Here is a 20,069-nt window from a genome sequence, read left to right on the forward strand (position 1 = left end):
GATTATCATCAAAGCGCATGCGCAAAAAGAAATTACGAAATTACATTAACAAAACAAAAACAAGATCAAGATTCCATTCGTCAAAAATCAACAGATTCATACAGGAATGATACAGTAATAATAATAATTTTGATCAAGTTTAAAAAAAAAAAAATTTTTTTTGGTAAGGTTTAGTAACATCAACCTAACCTCACTCAACTATAGATACTGGTCATATAGTCATTAACCTAACCTAACTCAGCTATCATAGTCATATAGTCATAGCCATATAGTCATCAATAGCTAACCTAACCTAACTGAACTATGAAATTAATCAAAGTGCCACTGTATCATTAAAAAAAAAAATCCAAGATAACATTTTACCACTACTACAACAACTATCTTTGTAAACAGAGTAAACACTGTTATATTATCTATTTATTGTGACCGTCAATTTTTTTTTGTGGCTTTACACACACATAAAAGAGAACCACTACCACTTGACGTATTGCTGAAGCCAACATTTTTTTTTCAGCAAACAAAACAAAACAAACAAGGTACCACTGTATCAAATGCTGTTGGAACAGCTAAAAAGAAACAGAAAAAAGAAAAGAAACGAAAAGAAAAGAAGAAAAAGAAAATTGTCGTTATAATTTTTGTTTTGTTTTGTTTCACATGAATTCATATACGAAAACATTTTGTTGTTTTCGTTGTTGTTGTCGTCGTTGTTATTGTTTTAGTTTTTAGTTTTTCTGTTTTGCTTTTGTTTTCAAAAAAATTCTCAAATATGGCAATATATTTGTTTGCCATTTGCATTGATTAATCAGCAAAAACAGCAGCAGCAAAATCAATCAGTTAAAAATTTGGTAAGTTATATTTAAGACAAAAGAGAAAAAAGAAACAGAGAGAAAAAGAATTAAGGTTAAAAAACAAAACAAAGGCGCCAAAATGATAGAGAAAGAGAGAGAGTAAGAAAACTGGAATCCCAACTGAAACAGAAAAAAACCAGATTTTTTTTAAACCCTCAATTTAACCAAAGCAAAGTTACCGGTTTCAACTCAACTTTTCAATTCCATCTTCTTACCTGTTGTCGTCGTCATCTTCAATTTCAACATTGACATGAATTTTTTCGTTTGTTTTGATTCGTGTTTTTTTTTGTTCAATGATAATTCATGTCGTTTTCAAACATAAATTATTGTCATCATCATCATCATCATCATCAGCAATTAATCAATTAATCATCAAGGTTAAGGTTATCTCCAAAGAAAAGCAAAAACAAAATTCTTTTCGAAAAAAAAATCGAATAAAAATTTAGGTCAAATAAATAGGTTGTTTGTGCGTTTGCGTATTTCGAATCCGAAACAACAAAATAGAATTCGATCAATCAAGATTCTTTTCTCCCATCAATATCTAACCATTTTGTTTTTATTTTTTCTTTTTTTTCTCAAAGATTCCATATGAATTGAATTTTCAGTTAAAGAAAAAGATGGAATTATCTGCTACCAACGCCAACACCGATGACGATATGGATAAATCGAAACTAAATTCAACAACAACAACAACAACAACTACCAATCATCAAGATGATAATGATGATCAATTTACAATAACACCACCAATATCACATAGTGAACATATTATTCTAAATGAACGTATGGCTATTGTTGGTAATGATAATATTGATATTATAATCGATGATGATGATGATAATAATGATAACTGTGATAATCAGAATTTTGTAAAAAACAACAATAACGATAATGTTGATAAAAATGATGCTGATAATGATGAAATTGAACATTTTAATCAATGGATTTATTGTATAACGGTTGTTAATTTTGATATCGAAATTGGTCAATCGATTGAGGTAAAATTTGAAAAAAAAATTCTATTCTGATTGATTGATTCAATTTTTTTCTTCCTGTAGTGTATATATCCAAAAGGTGTACAATTGACTGAAAAAGAGGTAAATTCAAATTTATTTTTGAAAAAATCGATTATAAAAAATGATTGATTTTTCTTTTTTTCATTACAGATGTCAAATATTTGTTATTTATCATTTCCTGATTCAAATTCTGGTTGTATGGGTGATACACAATTTCATTTTCGTACAAAATGTTGTACAAAATTAGCTAAAATACGAACAAAATATGATGATTATTTTAAAGATTATAATTCAAAATGTTTATCATTACTACAGGTGAATATATTGCCAAAAAAAAATTTATCAAACAATTTAATTAATTTGGGATTTTTTAATCAATTCGATTCAATTCAATAGGTGGATAAATCATATTTTTATGGTTTTGTTTATTTTCGTCAAGTAAAAGATCGTAATGTACGTCGTGGTTATTTTCAAAAATCATTAGTAATATTAACATGGTTTCCATTCATATCATTTTATCAACGTATAATGAAAATATTGGCACCAAAATATTTTGATTTTGGTCTACCATCATTGGAAGCTGGTATTTTGTTTATATTTTTATTCTGTGAAAAATTTTCAATTTTTTTTCTATTTCCACATTTTTAGCATGTGGTGATATAAATCGTTGGCCAAAACCAGAACCAGATCAGATAACTAATCTACCATTATTTGGTCAAATAACACAGGTATTAATACCAGGTGAACGACATTCATCGTTAATGTGTCAAACAACGGCAACAAAATCTGAATCAATTTTGATTGATCAATCACAATCGAATGGAAAATCATGTTCATCATCATCAGCATCGACATCATCGAATAATAATGGATCATTATTGAAAACATTTTCATTATCAAGATTAGCGAAAAAATCTCGACATCATCATCATCATCATTCTCACCATCATCATAATCATCATCAAAATCGTCATAATCATAATGAAGAATCTGCATCCACATCCACATCAATAGATCAATCATCATCATCAACATCATCAACGATAATAAATGTTGCAAATGATATAAATATTTATCGAAATTTATTACCAATAATAACACATATACAATTATTATGGGAATTAGTATTGACAAATGAACCTATTGCTGTTATAACACAAACACCAAATGTTTGTTCAGAAATTGTTAGTGCATTGATTGCATTGATTGCACCATTACGTTATGGTGCTGATTATCGTCCATTTTTTACTATACATGATTCAGAATTTAAAGAATATACAACACATACAAAATCACCGTAAGTTTTCTTTCATTTGACTTTTTTCTTGAATTTTAAAGCGATTTTTTTCGGTTTTCCTCTATAGATCGCCTGTAATATTAGGTGTTACAAATCCATTTTTTGTTAAAACATTACATGATTGGCCACATTTAATTAAGATTAATGAATTTTCATCATCATCATCATCATCATTAACATCGGGTAATGATTCAGATAATTCGATGCATAATCAACAACAACAACAAAATGGAAATTTAAATATGAAAAAATTTTCACAAACAATTGATCAAGTTTTACGAATCAATACGAAAAGTTTAGATCTAAAAACTGGTGTTTATACAAAATATAAACCATTTTTACAAAAAGATCGTGATATATTGAAAAAATTATTAAAAGGTATTGATACAAATCGTCCATCTGAAGTACAAAATATAATGTTAAGAAGATTTTTAATTGAATTAACACAAAGTTTTTCAATACCATTGGAACGTTATTTTGCTAGTTTAATGCCATTAGCAAAAAATTTATCACCATTTAAACGACCACCAATATTACATCATTTTAAAATAGAAGAATTTATAAATAGTTTAGATACAACTGGACCACAATTAACATCATTAGTTAAAGGTGATTGGAATGGTCTTTATCGTAGATTTTTACGTTCACCAAATTTTGTTTGTTGGTATAGTAGCCGTTTGAATGAAGCAACACAAAAATTACAAACATTACATTTAGAAAAAATTTGTGATACAAATTTATCAAATCTTTTAAATGATAAACATGAAATTGAAATTGTTGATTTAATTTTAAAATTAAAAGATAATATTAATTTTGTTACAAATAGTAATATTAATGATAATAATAATATTACAACTGAAATGATTGAAAAATTACAACAAAATATGGATAAAATTATTGATAAATTACCTGAAGATTCACGATCATTATTTATTAAACAATAATTATTACTACTTTTAATTTAAAAACATAAAAAAATACATAAATTGAATGTGAATGTGATATATTCCAGGTACAACAACAACTAAATCTTTCATTCATTCATTCATTCAACACACTGAACATATGTTATTATCATTATAATTTTTATTAATAGAAACTCTTTTATTACTCAATTTTTTTTATAAAAAAAAAGAAAATTATATTTTAAACAAAATTCTCAAATTTTTTTTATTTTTGACGAAAATTTCATCCCAATTTTTGCTCATCAACCGGATTACCTGTTTATCGTTTTTTGTTTCTTTTGTAAATTTTCTAATTAATAAAAATCAATTTTAAAAGTTTTTAAATATTGATTTTTGATTGATTTTCAATCGATCAAATGTGGCTCCAGCAGCAGAAAAAATGAACTGAAAATCTAGATTATATTTAATAAGGGAAACTTGTTTTTTTTTTGTTTTGAACAAACGAAAAATTCGTAGAAATTTTTTTGCCCAAAACATCCTTGTATCCATTTCATTTCATTTTCAGTTTTAGTTTTTTCTCTCATCGAAAATCGAAAAAAAAACGCTAAATGTCAATGACGATAACAAGCAAGGCAAACAAACTAAAGTGAGTTTTTTTTCGTTCTACGTTATTATCGTCGTCGTCGTTCGTTGTTGTTGTTATTATTGATCAGATCACACGTAGTATCCATCCATCCATCCATCAATCAGTAGTATATTTTCATTTGATTGCATCATTTATTTGATGAAGGAAAAACCATCATCATCATCATCATCAACATTAATCGATCGAATCGATCGATAGATGAAAAGCCAAAAAGAAAAACATTCATTGAAATAAATGCAAAAAGCAACAAGTATTTTTCGATTGTTTGATCAAATAATTTGATGATTTGTACCCTGTAAATAGGAAAATTTTGTTTGTTTTTTGAAAATTTTCTTCGATTCTGAATTCATGTCAACTGTGAATTGTGAATTGTGAACAGTGAAAGTTTATTGATTGAAACAACAGACAATGTCAACAATGTTAATACGTTCAGTATCGGATTCGGAATTATTTCCATCATTCAGTAGTATTAATCATGATGATAATCAATCAATAATGTTACGATTGAATTCAATACAAACATCAAATGATGATAATGATGATTATCAACAACAAGATTTAACTAACCAGAATCAACAGAATTGGCAATTATTATTTAGAAATTCGTGGCCACAATTAATCAATGAACAATCAATAATAAATGATGGTAATGTTGATGGTAATGGTATTGATGATAATTTTAATGAAGATCAAATGTTATCACCACCAAATTATCATCAAATTTGTGTTGCTGATTTAATTTCGCTCAAGTAGGTCAAAATTGTTTTCTGTTTCTGTTCTTAATTAATCAAATGATTGATCGATTTTTTTACACTGCAGTAATTTTCAACGAAAACAACAACAACAACAACAATCATGTTCATCGGGTCAAAATTCAATAAATTCATCATCAAGATCATTTTGTCGTTCAATGACATGTTTATCAAGATTATCATCAACAGAATTTAATCAACAACAACCAACATCGACAACATTATTACCAATATGGTCAAAACAACTTATTGATGATATTGATTCAATACGACGTGAAAATTTTCTATTAACAAGTACAGTATTAAAAAATAATGATGATATTAAACAATTATTAAATAAACAACAACGTTTACAACAAACTTTGAAAGAATTATCAAATGATTATCGTAAATCGGAAAAGAAAAATATGGATTTAGAAGAAAAATTACAATTAAATATGAAAGAAATTAAATTAATTTATGATGATTTTGAACAATTAAAACGTACTGTTATAAAATTACAAAATAAAATGAATCATTATGGTTTAGAATCATTACCAACATCACCATCAATTTATCCACAATCATCATCAACAACATCAACATCAGGATTCGATTTATCATCACCACCATTATCATCAACCGCATCATCGTATGGTGATGATAATAATCAACAACAACAACTAACAAATCAACTAAACAAACGTTTAGAATTAATTGAAGAAAAATTAATAAAATTAACAAATCAAAATCAAGATATGAATCAATATTTAGAACGTTGTTTACGTGATGTACATTTAGATGAACAAGATTTAAATAGAAAAATTGAACAACGTTTACAATATATAACCGATATGAATCAATTATTACAATTAAAATTAAATATGTTAGAAACAAAATTTGGTGAACATATTTTATTAAATCCATTATCCATACCATTACCATTGAAAAGATTGTCATCATTATCATCAAATTCAAATGGACAACAAACATTGATGGTCAATGAATTAAATCCAGTAGCAACAACAACAACAAAACATCAATCCGATTATTTAGCAACAAAATTAGCATATGATCAAATGTCAACAGCAACATTATCATCGGTTATATTTTCCGGTAATAATAATCAATCTTCTAAACAACAACAACAATTTGAAATGATTAATCAACCATCATCATCATCATCATCATCAGCAGCAGCAGCAGCAAAAACAATAGCCTATGTACAGCCGAATGTAAGAAAATCAACAGCGATTCCAATTCAATCATTACAACAACAACAACAGCAGCAATCGACAACGATTCAAAGATCAATATCAACGGATGGACCATCATCATCATCATCGAATCTAAATGATGATCATCAAACTGATAATAACAGTAACAGTAATAATAGTGAACATCATTCATCACGTCGTTGTCGTCGTCATCATCGTATACGGCTATTTTCACATCGACGACGACATTGAATAAAAAAAAAATCTGAATTTTTTTTCCTCTATTTTGAATTTTTTTGAAAAATTAAAAATTACAATTTTATTTTCCTCGAAAACCAAAAACTTGATTACGAGCACGCGCAAAAAATTGAATTTTCCAAAAAAAAGGTCATTCCACTATGTTTCATTGTCATGTCAACAAGAATAAAGTAAAAAAACTGGATCAATAATGATGACATTTGACCGGTTATCAAATGAAAATGAAATGAAATGTGTGTTACATTTTTACGCAGCTCTATTAAGTGTCATTTTATTAACACTAATACACACACACACACTATAGAGTACATTGACTTTTGAAATGTTACCGTTATCCCACTAACTATCCCCGTAATACCACTACCATTAAAATGATGATGATACACATCCACCCAACCAAATAATGATTGTCGGCTATCGACGGAATAAAAAATGGAAAAATGGAAATTCCGGTTAATAATATTGACGTTTATGATGGCCATCATTATTATTCAATAATCATCATTTGTTGTTTGATGATGATAATGTTTGGTGTTTAAACGAGTTTTTTGGTGTGTTTTTTTTTTTGATTCTCAACCAGAATCGGAATAATTTTTTTTTATTATTATTCGGGTGATGAAAACCCCACCTTTTATATATACAATGTAGAATTGCAAAGTAAAATTCCACTACCACCGCTTCTGATGATGATGCTACTACTACCACCATTCAGAATAAAGAATCAAGAATGGCGCTGATGATTGTAATGTAAAGAATTCTGCTGGTACTAAAGAATGGAGTAGTGGTAGATTTTTTTCAATCAAAAAACAAAAAAGTAAAGAATTCTATTATGGATGATGATGAGTATAGAATTTTTATTTTTTTCCACAAAAAAAAATAACTAAAATTCATGGCTGAAAGAAAATTCTATTCAATTCAATGAAATTAACATCATCATCTTTTCGTTTGTTTTTGCTTATTGAAAATTGATTTTGTTTTTTGTTTGTTTGTTTGTGTTTTTCATTTCAGTTAAAAGTTTTAGTTTTTTTAAAAAAAATTCAATGCTTCCAAATCAATAAATTTTTCTGTGTAAAATGCCTCATCGACAACGACAAAAATCAAATTTTCAACAAAATATTTAAACAAAAATATTGCGAAAATGCTTGAAAACAACAACAACGATAATAATAAATTATCGATAATAAAAATGTATAGAAAAAATCCAATAACGATAATTATAAAAACAATAATAATTATAATGATAATTACAATACAACAACCAAAACAAAATGAATGTGCAATAATTGATGAATTTATTCTGGATGAAGAAATCATTCGTAATATGGTTAAAACATTCGGCCGAGAATTATCAAGTGTTGGTACGGAACAAACATGTTTAGGTAAAATTGAAGAAAATTTTCAACGTTTTAGTCAAGAAGTACAATGGTTTGATGGTAATAAAATGATGGATGATATGCGTAATGATGTTATGTATATGTTTAATTGGAAAAAACATTCAGTTGAACGTATTGCAAATGAAAGTGAACGTATTGCATCAAATCATACATATGATAAAAATATTGAAATTGATTATTATAATGTTAAAAGTATTGATTTAAAAGATGATCAACAATATTATTTACGTTCAATTGATTCAACATCCAGGCCAATTAGATTGGTGAAGAATTCAAATTTTGATAATGCATATGTTAATTTGGATCATAGTGCAATACATGTACCAATAAATGTTTATGATAAATCACCTGATGTTGTTAATGATATAAAATGGTCTGAACATTTAACACAATTTTTTAAAAATAATCTAGCATTTGATCCAAGTTTATCGTGGCAATTTTTTGGTTCGGCAAAAGGTTTTCTTCGGTTGTATCCGGCAACATCATGGCGTGAACCAAAAAATTATACCGATCGTTCGTTAATCGATTTTTATGATTGTCGTATGCGTCCATGGTATATAAAAGGTGCTGCATCACCAAAAGATATTGTTATTTTATTGGATACAAGTGGTTCAATGACTGGTGTACGTAAAAGTATTGGTCAAAGTGTTGTTGAATATATATTGGATACATTAACTGATGATGATTATGTTGCAGCATTGAAATTTTCCAAAACAGTACAACCAATACATTCTTGTTTAGATACATTAGTACAAGCTAATCGTAAAAATATTCGTGAAATTAAACAAAGTTTAACGGATATTAAAACAAATGAATTAGTTGATTTTACTGTTGCCCTATCCGAAGCATTTACAATATTACAAAAATTTAATCGTTCTGGTTATGGTTCACAATGTAATCAGGCAATAATGTTAATAACTGATGGTGCACCTGGTACATATGAAGATGTTTTCCGGCAATTTAATTGGCCAAATATACCTGTACGTGTTTTTACCTATCTAATTGGACAAGATGCAACATCACATAATGAAGTTTATTGGATGGCATGTCATAATCGTGGTTATTATACACATGTTATGAATCGTGCTGAAGTACATGAACAAGTACAAAAATATATACCAGTAATGTCTCGACCCATTGTTTTATCAGGTGAACGTGTATTTAGTTGGACACCAATTTATGCACCAACATATGAAACTGAATTAAATGAAAATACATGGAAAAATAAACGTAAGTTTTTTGTTTTAAAAATCCAAAATTTTCGTTAGTTAATTTCATTATTTTGTCTCTGTCTTTGTTTAACAAAAAAGAAAATTATGAAAAAATTAATCGTCTTCGTGCACAGGCAAGATATGCACATGAAGAATTAATGGATAATAATTTGAATGATGATAACATTGATGATGATGATGATCAAAATAATATCGAAGATCCCGAATCAAATTCATTTACATCAACCATCGATAGTCATCGTCAAAAGCGTCAAGATGATGATAATAATCATCAACAAATGAATAATAATGGTGATGATGATGGTATAATATCAATACCATATAAACAAATACCATTACGATGGAAAAATTTTAAGAAAAAAATTTCCCTATATACAACATTATCAACACCAGTATTTGATACAAGAAATTATACAAATATAACCAAAAGAATATTAATAAAAAATGTTTATCAAGATGCTGAAATTGAAACAATACGTATTGCAAATCTATTAGGTGTTGCCGGTGTTGATATACCGATAAAAGAAATTGAAAAATTAACACCATCATTTAAACTTGGTGTTAATGGTTATTCATTTATGATTACAAATAATGGTTATTTATTAAATCATCCGGATTTACGTCCATTGGTATGTTTTGTTCATTCGTTGTTTTTTTATTTTGGTTTTTTTCTAATTTTTTTTACTCTAATTTCTAAGTTTGAAGGATTTCTTAAACCATTCTATCATTCAGTGGATATGTCTGAAGTTGAATTGGCCAACAATACACTTGGTCCAAGAGTTAGTATTTATTTATTTTTTCTTATTCAACAAAAAAATTACAATAAAAATTTTCCTATTAGGAACCTGATCCAAATATTGAATCAATACGTGGTAATATGATAAATCGTACACAAGGTTGGAAAAAAGTTGCCGTCAAAATACATATCGATGAAATGGTTAGTTGGTTTTGATTTTGGTTTTTTCAAATTTTTTCCTTTTTATTTTCTGTTAAAAATAGAAACGTGTTATAACACGTATAAATCATTATACATATGGTATGATTGGTCAAACACCATTTAGTCTTGCCATTGCATTGCCCGAACCATATGGTTCATATAGGTTGACTTCACAGGTTGATCTACGTATGAAATATCGTGAAGAAAATTTCACCCATTATTTTCGTGGCAATCAATGGCGAGTACATCCTGAATGGGTAAGTAATTTTTTTGTATTTGAATTTAACCCTTAATTACTCAATCAACAAATCAAATCCAAAAAAATGATAGGCATATTGCGATAATCCACATCAAATAACCGGCCAATCATCATCACATCAATCATCATCATCATTTTCATCACCCGAAGAATCAATTTTACAATTTTTAACAAATGATTTGGAAAAACAAAATTTTCGTTGGCGTACAAGTAGTATACGGCCAAAAGTTTATGAAACAATTCTTTGTAAGTTTTGTATAAAAAAAAACCTGAGAATTACAAGTAAAATCTAAAAAAATCTAAATCGATAAACAGGTGATAAAGATCTAATACAAAGTTTAGTATTGGATGCAAATCTTACGGATATACCAACCGAAAGCTGTAGTTCAAATCCAAATTATCGAGAGTAAGTAATGAAAATTCTGAAAAATTTCCATTCAAAAAAAGTGTTAAGAACCGAACAAAAATTTGCAAAATTTTAATATTAATCCAATATCGTTATTGCCATTTTTTTTCCTCTTCAATTTGCAATTTTTCTCTTTATTGCTTCTTTGTTGCTATTTTTTTTTTATTTAAAAAATTGACTAACTTAACTAAAAAAGTCCGCTTACAATATTCATTTCGTTGATGCCAAGGTAACCAATGAAAATTTAAATTAAAATTTTTTCTTTTCTTCTTCTTCTGAATCGCTGCTCGGATGTTCAAAACAAAACAAAAAAAAAAAAAACAATGAATGAGATTGGATCCCATCATGGAAAACTGAAAATTTTTTTGATTTTTAATTAATTTTAATCAATTTCAACAAGGGGTTTCTTTCTTTGTTGTTTTTGGCTTAAATTTCTAATTCGTTCTTTTTTTGTTTTGTTCTCTGGTTTTTTTTTTCGTTACTATTAGTGAACAACGAATCAAAACATTTGGTATTGTATCAACATTTGTTGCAACACGTAGTGGTTTAACACGTTTTAAAGATTATCGTTCAAAAGATGAAATTAAAATGTTAGATGATCTGCCATTTTATCATAAATATGATAGGTTTGTTTTGTTATAAATTTAGTTTTTTACTTTTGAATTTTTTACTTTATTAATTTTTTCCATTTTCTTAGAGCAATCGAAGAAACCTATTATAAACGTACTGTAGATTTTTATACAAATAATAAAGATGCATTTGTTTATTTTGTTGATTTTGATGCTGGTGAACAACATGAACGACGTGTTGCAACAACACATTCACGTTATGATTCAAATTTTCTTGTTACAGCAACACATGCATTGTTTATTGGTAATCTAAAACATAGTACACCAGGTAATTTTTACCTTTTACTAGTAAAAAACTTTTAATTACAAAATATTTTCAATAACTGTTTACAGTGGCTGTTGTTGGTATACAATTTCGTTATGATACATTACAAGAATTTTTCCTGAATACAACCAATAAATTTAATGTACCTTGTACACATTTAGATGTTGATTGTTATCTAATTGATAATAATGCATTTATTGTATTAAGTAATCATAAAACAAATGATGTTGGAAAATTTTTTGGACAAATTGATGGTGATATTTTAGAAGAATTAATTAATGATGGTATTTATCAACGTGTACATCTTTATGATTATCAATCAATTTGTTTGGATGCTGAAATTATTTCTGGACCATCAACTAATCCGTTTATATATTCAATTGTAAACATTATGGGAAAAATGATTAGATCATTTTTTCAATGGTTAAGTTTAATTTATTTGAATATTTTATATGGTATTGGTAATTTATGGATAAGGGATTGGTGGATAATGGCTGAAAAAACATATAATGTACGACAAGATAATTGGATGGAAATGATATCACCATTTGGTTCAGGTAAAAATTGATTGATTATTGACTATTTGCATTGGATAATGTTGATATTTTTTTTTCTCAAGAATATACAATGATTACCGATCTAGGTGATAATCAAACAATAGCACGTCCATGCGATAAAGAATTTGATCTTTATGAAATGATTAATTTTTCATTGGATGGTAAATCAAAAGATATTGTTTGTGGACAAAATCCTAAATGTTCGAGGTAAATATTTTCTTTTTTAATTTTTCCCAAGAAAAAATTAAAATTTTCCAAAAATTTTTCATCATTTTTCAAACAGAAATTATCTCGCTCAATATATACCGCATACAAATCTTTTACTAATCATATCGGTTAATAATCCAACATGTAATTGTCAAAAGAAAAAATTATCAATTGAACCAAATGAAATAAAATATAATGATGAACAACAATGTCAATTATTAAAACAGGAAAAATATCGTCGTCGTCCTTCAGGTTGTCATAATTATCATCCACAGGTATGTCATGTTTTTAAATCATAATTTAACCAAAAAAGTAACCCAAAAACTAATCCAAATCAAATCAAATACGAAATAGGAAAAAGAAATACGACAATGTGGTCGAGCCTATACATTATTATCATCTTGGTTATTATCATCATCATTAATATCATCGATAATAATGATAATTATAATGAAAATATTTACCTAAAACAAAAAATTGAATTCATTTGCATCATTATCATCGTCAACATCATTATCATCAACAAATGCAATACCCTTTCGTTTCTTTTTTCATTTCATTTTCTTGGTTGTTTGTTATATAGAAGATTAACTAATGAGAGTTATGTAACCAAAAACAAAAACAAGTTTTCAGGTTTTTCTTTTTTCTATTTGTAATTTCGCTTCTTTCTTCCTTTCTGGTCAGTGATAAATTTCATATTTTAAAAAAACAACCGAAAAAACCGAAAAAACATTAATTTTTTTTCCCCCATACATTTTTTGTAAAATAAAGAACGTTTTTGTAATTAACCAAAAACCGAATAGATGTTATGTTTTTATTTATCTATGCCTATATCATCATCCGCATCATCATCTTAAGCATCAGTCGTGTTGGAATTTCCATTTTTTTTCAATTTCATAATTCTTGATTCTTTTTGATACATTACTTATTTGTTTTATGTAAAAAATAAAAGTTAAAATAAAAAAATAATAAATTTCAAAATTGTTTCCGGGAAAATTTCTCGTCTTCAGTGTGTGTGTCTGTGTGTTCTAATTCAGTTCTGTTTATTGTTTCCCATAAAGATTTCCTATATCAAAAAATTTGTCCTAGCTCGATCAAACGAACGAACGAGAAAATGTGTTCGTTTTACTGCTGTTTTGTTGTTGTTGTTGTTGATGATGTAAAGAAAAAAAGGAGTCAAAACAAAACACAATACACACCAAACAAACGAACCAATTTTTGATTAGATTTTTTTTTGCCAAAAATTACAGTGTGAAATCATTCACAAGAAGAAACATACGTAGGCTACTTATATAAACTTATTACTCAATTCATTTACAAAATATGAGTATTATTATTATTTAACAGAAAAGAAACGAACATAAACATATCATAGGTGTTTTTTTTCCTTAATAAAAAAAATTGACCAAATCATCATCATCATTACTCGCTATGAAATTTGTTTTTTATAAAAAGATTTGTAATTTGTAATTTCTGTTGTAAAATTGTTGTTGTAATTTGATTCGCATCACATCCAAAAAAGTGAAAAAAGAGAATTTAAATGTCATCAAAGTTGATTTTTGATTTTATTTGTGTAATGAGTGCTTATATGGTGTGTTGTGTAATGTGTGGATGATGACATTTTAAATCAAATCAATCGAACAGAAAAGTCATCCCACTATCCCGATTCCAATCAATCAATAAATCAATCCATCCATCCATCAAATCATCGATGCCAAAATAATCATTTTTTTCATTAGACTAACTAACGAAAAACTAACTTAAAAAAAACGAAACGAAAGAAGCAAAGAAATGACATTACCTCGTATATTTTATATTTTATTTTTATTTGTATTTTTTACCTTGACTATAAGTATGATTATTGTAATTTTTACATTATTGTAACTTTTTTTATAATTAATTTTGTTACGTTTCTTTTATAGTTTTTACTAATTATCATAATCTATCATCATCTAAACAAGATGATGATGATCAGCAACGAGAACGATATAAATATGAAGTTATTAATGATAATAACAACAATTTTGTTGTTGTTAACAATCAACAACAACAACAACAACAAAATAATAATACAAAATTATTTATGACAATTGAAAAATTACAGAATGAAATTGAACAGCTACGATCACGTTTAGAAATGATTGAATCAAAGAATGTTGTTGTTGTTGATGATGATCAACGAAATCGTCATTCGGATAAATCATCATCGAATAGAAAATATTTTCAAAAAACAAAATCATTACCATATTCAGAAAAGAAAAGAATTTTGATTACAGGTGGTGCTGGTTTTGTTGGTTCACATCTGTTGGATCGTTTATTATTTGATGGTCATGAGGTTATTGTTGCTGATAATTTTTATACAGGTATTTTTTTGATTTTTGATTGATTGATCGATTGTCATAATGATTGATTCTAATTCTTTTTTTGTGTTAATTAAATTTTTTTTTCAAAAAAAGGACGACGTTCAAATATTGAACATTGGTTTGGTCATCCAAATTTTGAATTATTACATCATGATATTGTTAATCCATTATATGTTGAAGTTGATGAAATTTATCATTTAGCATCACCTGCATCACCACCACATTATATGATGAATGCAGTGAAAACAATTAAAACAAATACAATGGGTACGATAAATATGTTGGGCCTAGCAAAACGTGTTGGTGCACGGATTCTTGTTGCATCAACATCAGAAATTTATGGTGATCCATCAGTACATCCACAATCCGAATCATATTGGGGTAATGTTAATCCAATTGGTCCTAGATCTTGTTATGATGAAGGTAAACGTGTTGCTGAAGCATTAACATATGCATATGCTAAACAAGAAAATTTAAATGTACGTGTTGCACGTATATTTAATACATATGGACCACGTATGCATGCTAATGATGGCCGTGTTGTATCGAATTTTATTAGTCAAGCAATACAACATAAACCATTAACAATTTATGGTAATGGTAATCAAACACGTTCATTTCAATATATATCTGATCTTATTGAAGGTTTAGTACGTTTAATGAATAGTAATTATAGTCAACCAATTAATCTGGGTAATCCAGATGAATTAACAATTGAAAATTTGGCTAAAATTATATTGAATTTAGTACATAGTGATAATCAAAATGACAGCAAAGAACAACAACCTGATAATCATCATAAATATATTGATTATCAATCAGCTAAACAAGATGATCCAAGAAGACGACGTCCAGATATAAATTTAGCAAATTCAATATTAAATTGGTATCCAAATATAACATTAATAGATGGTTTATCGAAAACTATTGATTATTTTCGTTTTGAATTAAAACGATCATTAGGTGGTTGATTTAAAAAAAAAAACATATTTTTTTGATATTTAAAAAAGAAAGCAAAAGTTCAAATCAAATCAATCAATCAATCTGAATCGATTGAATTGTCCTGCCATTTGTTATTTATTATTTTCAGAAAGTTCTTGTTGTTGTTGTTAAAAGAAAAACTAAATAAACAAATCAATTATGGATGTTATTAACAACCTGGCCAATTATTATTTTCCCCCAAAAAAATGTAAAAGTCAAACATCATCTGTGATCCATTGATTTTTCATCATCATCATCATTTTAAAGCAAAAAAAAACATCCACCAGCATTCAATGACAAAAATCCAGAAAAAATCAAGAATCAAAAATCAGTTTCACTGAGCATCATCATTCATTTACTTTACATTTTTCTCCTCGGATGCGGCCTATATAGTCTTGATGTAATGATAATTTGATTATACTATGCTGGTTCACGATTATGGAACATTATTTGTAACCGACCAACCAACCAACCAAACGAAAAAAAAAAATGATGAAGAATTATATAAGGTGCCAAGTTTTTTTTTCTGAAACATTTTTAACACATCTCGCTTTTTGTTGGATGGAAAACGCCCCTGCTTTTCTTTGCTTCTTTTCGGTTCCAAATTCATTCGTCCATCGATTCATTCATCTTTTAGTCCTTTTTTTTCTGTTTTTGTTTGTTTTCTTTCTATCTTTGTCTCTCTTTCTGTGTTTGTTTGTTTGTTTGTCTGTCTTTTTGTAAAAAAAAGGACAATCTTATAATCTTATTTTCAAAGTAGTGATAATTTAATTTAATTTAACTTTTAACTTTTAATTTTTAATTTGTAACTTTTAATTTTTAATTTTTAATAATTTTTAATTTGTAATTTTCCAATTTTTTCCAATTTTTGTTGTTTTTTTTCTTTCTTTTGATTTTAACGAAATAAAACGGATTTTTGTTTGTTTTGAAATTTTGTATTTTTCCAAAAACAACAATCAAGAGATATGATGAATGAACCACAGCCACCATCAGTATCAGCAACAACCAAAAATCAACAATCGTTACCGATGGGAATTTTTCCTTGTTTACAACAAAATAATAATAATCCTAGTCATCGTAACAATGTAAACAACAACAATAAAAATTCAAATATATCATCAATAAATAATCTAATTATAATGTTAATATTTTTTATTATAATTAATATTATACTTATAATATGGATTATAATATCATTAAATTTATATCAAAATTCATCAACATTTATACGTACAATTAATATGAAAACAATTTCATCAAAATCAAATAAACCAAATAATAATAATGATGGTAGATTTCGTATTGATGGTAATCTTATTGGTGGTGGTGGTGGTGATGGTTTTAATGAAAATTGTACCGTTTATACAAATGAAATTCAAACACAAATTGCTTCCCATAACGATAACGATGATGATGATAATCAATTACAAATACAATTTCAACCGATTGATGAAATAAATCCATCTGGTGATGTACAAATTAAATCCAATGGATTAAATCCAAATAGTTTACATTTATCATCAATAACCGGTAATTTGGAATTTAAAATCAATAATCGTTTAATGATTAGTAGTGAAAAACCGCGAAGATTATTTCAAATTGAAAATGATTGTTTAATTATTGAAGATTCATCAATATCAATGGCATATATTAGACAACAACCAGGTGGTTTACGTTTATCACAAATGATTACCGATTCTATTGTTGGTTCCGTACATGATGATTTACGGTAAGTAATTCTATATATTAAAAAAAATTGAAAATTATAAGTTTTTACTGAAAATCTAGAATCGAATCACGTACCGAACAATTATCGATTGAAACAAAAAATTCAACAATCAATATTGAATCAAATATGGGTCGTATTGAATTAAAATCCTATGATGATATCAATATTAATACGGAAAAATTATCATTAAATGGACGTAATATTTTATTTGTTAATCTAAATCGTGATCAACATGATCATAAACAGCAACAACAACATAATCGTCATCGACACCATCATCAGACCAATCTGAAGAATGGCAATGATAATGATGAACCAATTGCATATCAATTATGTATGTGTACAAATGGTGAATTATTTGCAGCTGATGAATCAATACCATGTCAAGCTGATCATAAAATTTGTGGTAGTCATGATGAATGATGAAATTTTAGACGTTGATTATTATTATTCTGATTATAACAAAGATTTTGTTTTTTCCCCCCACAATTAGCGCTAATCTGTAATTATAGAAATTAAAATTAATTACAAAAAAAACAACAATATTTGTTTGCTTACTTTGAGAATTTTTCATTACCACAATTGTTGTTGTTGATCAATGATGAAAATGCTGACAATTTTGATCATTGATTTGATCAATGTCATATTCATCATTATAATTAAAATCTTGATGAAAATAATTATCATTTTGTTCATATGATGATTGTTGTTGATCATTGGATTGTAATTCAAAACTTTTCAATAATTCTTTTTCACGTTTTAATGATTTTGTACGACAACGTCGTTGTATTCTTAAATAACGATTTTTATAATGATTCCATTGCTTTTTTGATAGTATACGAATTTGATAATCTTGATGTTTAATTTGTTTTAAATCTTGTTCAATTTGTTTCATTGTTTCGATTAGTTTTGTTTCGAATTTCGTTGATAATTTATCACCATCATTATCATCATCGTCAAACCATTGACAAATAATTTTTGCATTTTCTTCATGTTCATATTCAATAAAAGCAAAACCAATCGATTGTGAACGTTTCTGTAAACGTAATGATAATATTGGTCCTAATTTTTCCAATAAACAACGAAGTTTATTATCAATTTGTTTAATATATGGATTAAAACCTTCTAAATATATTGTACGATTATTAAGATTATTTATTGATAAATTATATGGTTTACAACGTTGTAATGATTGTGTTTTTGAATCATAATGAAGATCATTTTTCAATAAAAATGAATCTAATTGTGGATATAAATTTTTATCAAATGCATTTAATAAATCATTAAATGAATTTGTTAATTCACGTATCTTATTGAAACGTAAAAATTCTTTTAAATAAACTGGATATATTTCATAATCTTGTTTACAATTATTTAATTTTCTTAAATCAATACCAATTAAACGTTGCATAAATTTATCATAATAAATATTTGATAAACTAAAATAGAAACCAATCTATAAAAAACGAACATTCTTATAAACCGATTAAAAAAAATCAATCGACATAAACATACCTGTTTACGTATTTTTTCATAAATATCATCTTGATCATCATCATCATCATTACGATCATCGATTATTATCATATCATCATTAACATCAACATTTAAATCAATTTCATTTGTCATTGTCAGTGTTGATTTTTTCAACTAAAACGCAAATTCTGGACAAATTCTGGACAAATTCTGTACAAAACAAATATCATGTGGTTTGTTTTGGGGGCGATTTTTGATTTTTCGAATGTAACAAACAAACATACTCAAAAAGAATATTCGAAAAAAAACACCGACTACACACACCATCTATCGGTGGAAAATGTTAATGAGAAAAATCCCAAAAAAATTCAATCCGAAAATCATTAAATTAACCCTGAAGGAAGAGAAGAATAGAAAAAAAAATTCCCAGAAATTGTTTTTTTCTTTGTTGTTGTTTTTCCTTGTTGTTTGTTTTATTCCCAGAGAATATTGTTTGAGAAAAGAATTAATATTCGAAAACCCGGAATATTCTGGTTTTTTTCAAGCCAAAAAACAACAACAACAAAATATCTGTTGTGGTTTTGTTTTTGTTGTTGTTTCTCCGAATGTATTTTTTTGTTTCTCTGTTAATACAATATTAATATTTTCCAAGAGAGAAACTATGAATATTTGAATTCGAATGACAATTGAAAATGAAAATGAAACAGCAAAAAGAA

At 27.0% G+C, this 20,069-nt stretch overlaps 6 protein-coding genes and 1 long non-coding RNA gene across 9 annotated transcripts; 5 read left to right on the forward strand and 2 right to left on the reverse strand.

Annotated features, from left to right (window-relative positions):
• Window positions 1-675: 675 nt before the first annotated feature.
• Window positions 676-1,225, reverse strand: LOC142645660 (uncharacterized). The gene is made up of 2 exons (XR_012846737.1): window positions 1,064-1,225; window positions 676-739 (listed from the first exon to the last, which is right to left on the reverse strand). It is a non-coding gene; the product is annotated as an uncharacterized LOC142645660 (long non-coding RNA).
• LOC113799762 (protein DENND6A) lies at window positions 856-4,402 on the forward strand. The gene is made up of 7 exons (XM_075822444.1): window positions 856-1,231; window positions 1,430-1,846; window positions 1,907-1,945; window positions 2,015-2,179; window positions 2,261-2,447; window positions 2,513-3,161; window positions 3,229-4,402. Exons 1-7 carry the CDS (start codon window positions 1,142-1,144, stop codon window positions 4,103-4,105), a joined length of 2,424 nt encoding a protein of 807 aa, XP_075678559.1. The 5' UTR covers window positions 856-1,141; the 3' UTR covers window positions 4,106-4,402.
• Window positions 4,403-4,639: 237 nt separating this feature from the next.
• On the forward strand, window positions 4,640-7,006 carry LOC113799764 (uncharacterized). Its single transcript, XM_075822445.1, has 2 exons — window positions 4,640-5,461; window positions 5,532-7,006. Exons 1-2 carry the CDS (start codon window positions 5,121-5,123, stop codon window positions 6,910-6,912), a joined length of 1,722 nt encoding a protein of 573 aa, XP_075678560.1. The 5' UTR covers window positions 4,640-5,120; the 3' UTR covers window positions 6,913-7,006.
• Window positions 7,007-7,815: 809 nt separating this feature from the next.
• LOC113799760 (voltage-dependent calcium channel subunit alpha-2/delta-3-like) lies at window positions 7,816-13,776 on the forward strand. Of its 2 annotated transcripts, XM_027350452.2 has the most exons (14): window positions 7,816-9,542; window positions 9,623-10,173; window positions 10,243-10,323; window positions 10,386-10,481; window positions 10,544-10,738; window positions 10,812-10,986; window positions 11,056-11,146; window positions 11,343-11,375; window positions 11,635-11,772; window positions 11,844-12,043; window positions 12,109-12,597; window positions 12,660-12,804; window positions 12,881-13,079; window positions 13,159-13,776. In XM_027350452.2, the coding sequence occupies exons 1-14, from the start codon at window positions 8,057-8,059 to the stop codon at window positions 13,270-13,272; spliced, it is 3,993 nt and encodes a 1,330-aa protein (XP_027206253.2). In that variant the 5' UTR covers window positions 7,816-8,056; the 3' UTR covers window positions 13,273-13,776. The 2 variants fall into 2 exon arrangements, with proteins under 2 accessions (XP_027206253.2, XP_027206254.2); XM_027350453.2 differs by lacking the exon at window positions 11,343-11,375 and having other exon boundaries at window positions 7,817-9,542; window positions 13,159-13,775.
• Window positions 13,777-13,890: 114 nt separating this feature from the next.
• Window positions 13,891-16,649, forward strand: LOC113799763 (UDP-glucuronic acid decarboxylase 1-like). The gene is made up of 3 exons (XM_027350456.2): window positions 13,891-14,656; window positions 14,727-15,167; window positions 15,261-16,649. The coding sequence occupies exons 1-3, from the start codon at window positions 14,596-14,598 to the stop codon at window positions 16,136-16,138; spliced, it is 1,380 nt and encodes a 459-aa protein (XP_027206257.1). The 5' UTR covers window positions 13,891-14,595; the 3' UTR covers window positions 16,139-16,649.
• LOC113799750 (uncharacterized) lies at window positions 16,522-18,300 on the forward strand. 2 transcript variants are annotated; one of them, XM_075822448.1, is made up of 3 exons: window positions 16,522-16,657; window positions 17,110-17,877; window positions 17,937-18,300. In XM_075822448.1, exons 1-3 carry the CDS (start codon window positions 16,638-16,640, stop codon window positions 18,298-18,300), a joined length of 1,152 nt encoding a protein of 383 aa, XP_075678563.1. In that variant the 5' UTR covers window positions 16,522-16,637. The 2 variants fall into 2 exon arrangements, with proteins under 2 accessions (XP_075678563.1, XP_027206242.2); XM_027350441.2 differs by lacking the exon at window positions 16,522-16,657 and adding an exon at window positions 16,775-16,904.
• Window positions 18,097-19,655, reverse strand: LOC142645659 (uncharacterized). Its single transcript, XM_075822452.1, has 3 exons — window positions 19,393-19,655; window positions 18,436-19,333; window positions 18,097-18,377 (listed from the first exon to the last, which is right to left on the reverse strand). The coding sequence occupies exons 1-2, from the start codon at window positions 19,504-19,506 to the stop codon at window positions 18,473-18,475; spliced, it is 975 nt and encodes a 324-aa protein (XP_075678567.1). The 5' UTR covers window positions 19,507-19,655; the 3' UTR covers window positions 18,097-18,377; window positions 18,436-18,472.
• Between the last annotated feature and the right edge of the window lie 414 nt (window positions 19,656-20,069).

This window comes from Dermatophagoides pteronyssinus, unplaced genomic scaffold (assembly GCF_027571235.1).
Source record: "Dermatophagoides pteronyssinus isolate colony J.1.1.1.1 unplaced genomic scaffold, Derpt_VIB-CSIC_2022.12 sq0017, whole genome shotgun sequence".
Classification (NCBI taxonomy): domain Eukaryota; kingdom Metazoa; phylum Arthropoda; class Arachnida; order Sarcoptiformes; family Pyroglyphidae; genus Dermatophagoides; species Dermatophagoides pteronyssinus.

Bases quoted from the DNA above. Each gene is read 5' to 3' on its own strand.
- LOC113799762 (XM_075822444.1), top strand. From the start codon at position 1,142: ATGATAATTCATGTCGTTTTCAAACATAAATTATTGTCATCATCATCA. The intron at 2,180-2,260 runs GTGAATATATTG...TCAATTCAATAG, and splicing joins AATGTTTATCATTACTACAG to GTGGATAAATCATATTTTTA. The intron at 3,162-3,228 runs GTAAGTTTTCTT...TTTCCTCTATAG, and splicing joins ACAACACATACAAAATCACC to ATCGCCTGTAATATTAGGTG.
- LOC113799764 (XM_075822445.1), top strand. From the start codon at position 5,121: ATGTCAACAATGTTAATACGTTCAGTATCGGATTCGGAATTATTTCCA. The intron at 5,462-5,531 runs GTAGGTCAAAAT...TTTACACTGCAG, and splicing joins GCTGATTTAATTTCGCTCAA to TAATTTTCAACGAAAACAAC.
- LOC113799760 (XM_027350452.2), top strand. From the start codon at position 8,057: ATGCTTGAAAACAACAACAACGATAATAATAAATTATCGATAATAAAA. The intron at 10,482-10,543 runs GTTAGTTGGTTT...TGTTAAAAATAG, and splicing joins AAATACATATCGATGAAATG to AAACGTGTTATAACACGTAT. The intron at 10,987-11,055 runs GTAAGTTTTGTA...ATCGATAAACAG, and splicing joins AGTTTATGAAACAATTCTTT to GTGATAAAGATCTAATACAA.
- LOC113799763 (XM_027350456.2), top strand. From the start codon at position 14,596: ATGACATTACCTCGTATATTTTATATTTTATTTTTATTTGTATTTTTT. The intron at 14,657-14,726 runs GTATGATTATTG...TTTCTTTTATAG, and splicing joins ATTTTTTACCTTGACTATAA to TTTTTACTAATTATCATAAT. The intron at 15,168-15,260 runs GTATTTTTTTGA...TTTCAAAAAAAG, and splicing joins TGCTGATAATTTTTATACAG to GACGACGTTCAAATATTGAA.
- LOC113799750 (XM_075822448.1), top strand. From the start codon at position 16,638: ATGATGAAGAATTATATAAG. The intron at 16,658-17,109 runs GTGCCAAGTTTT...ACAACAATCAAG, and splicing joins ATGATGAAGAATTATATAAG to AGATATGATGAATGAACCAC. The intron at 17,878-17,936 runs GTAAGTAATTCT...CTGAAAATCTAG, and splicing joins TCCGTACATGATGATTTACG to AATCGAATCACGTACCGAAC.
- LOC142645659 (XM_075822452.1), bottom strand. From the start codon at position 19,506: ATGACAAATGAAATTGATTTAAATGTTGATGTTAATGATGATATGATA. The intron at 19,334-19,392 runs GTATGTTTATGT...CGTTTTTTATAG, and splicing joins ATGAAAAAATACGTAAACAG to ATTGGTTTCTATTTTAGTTT.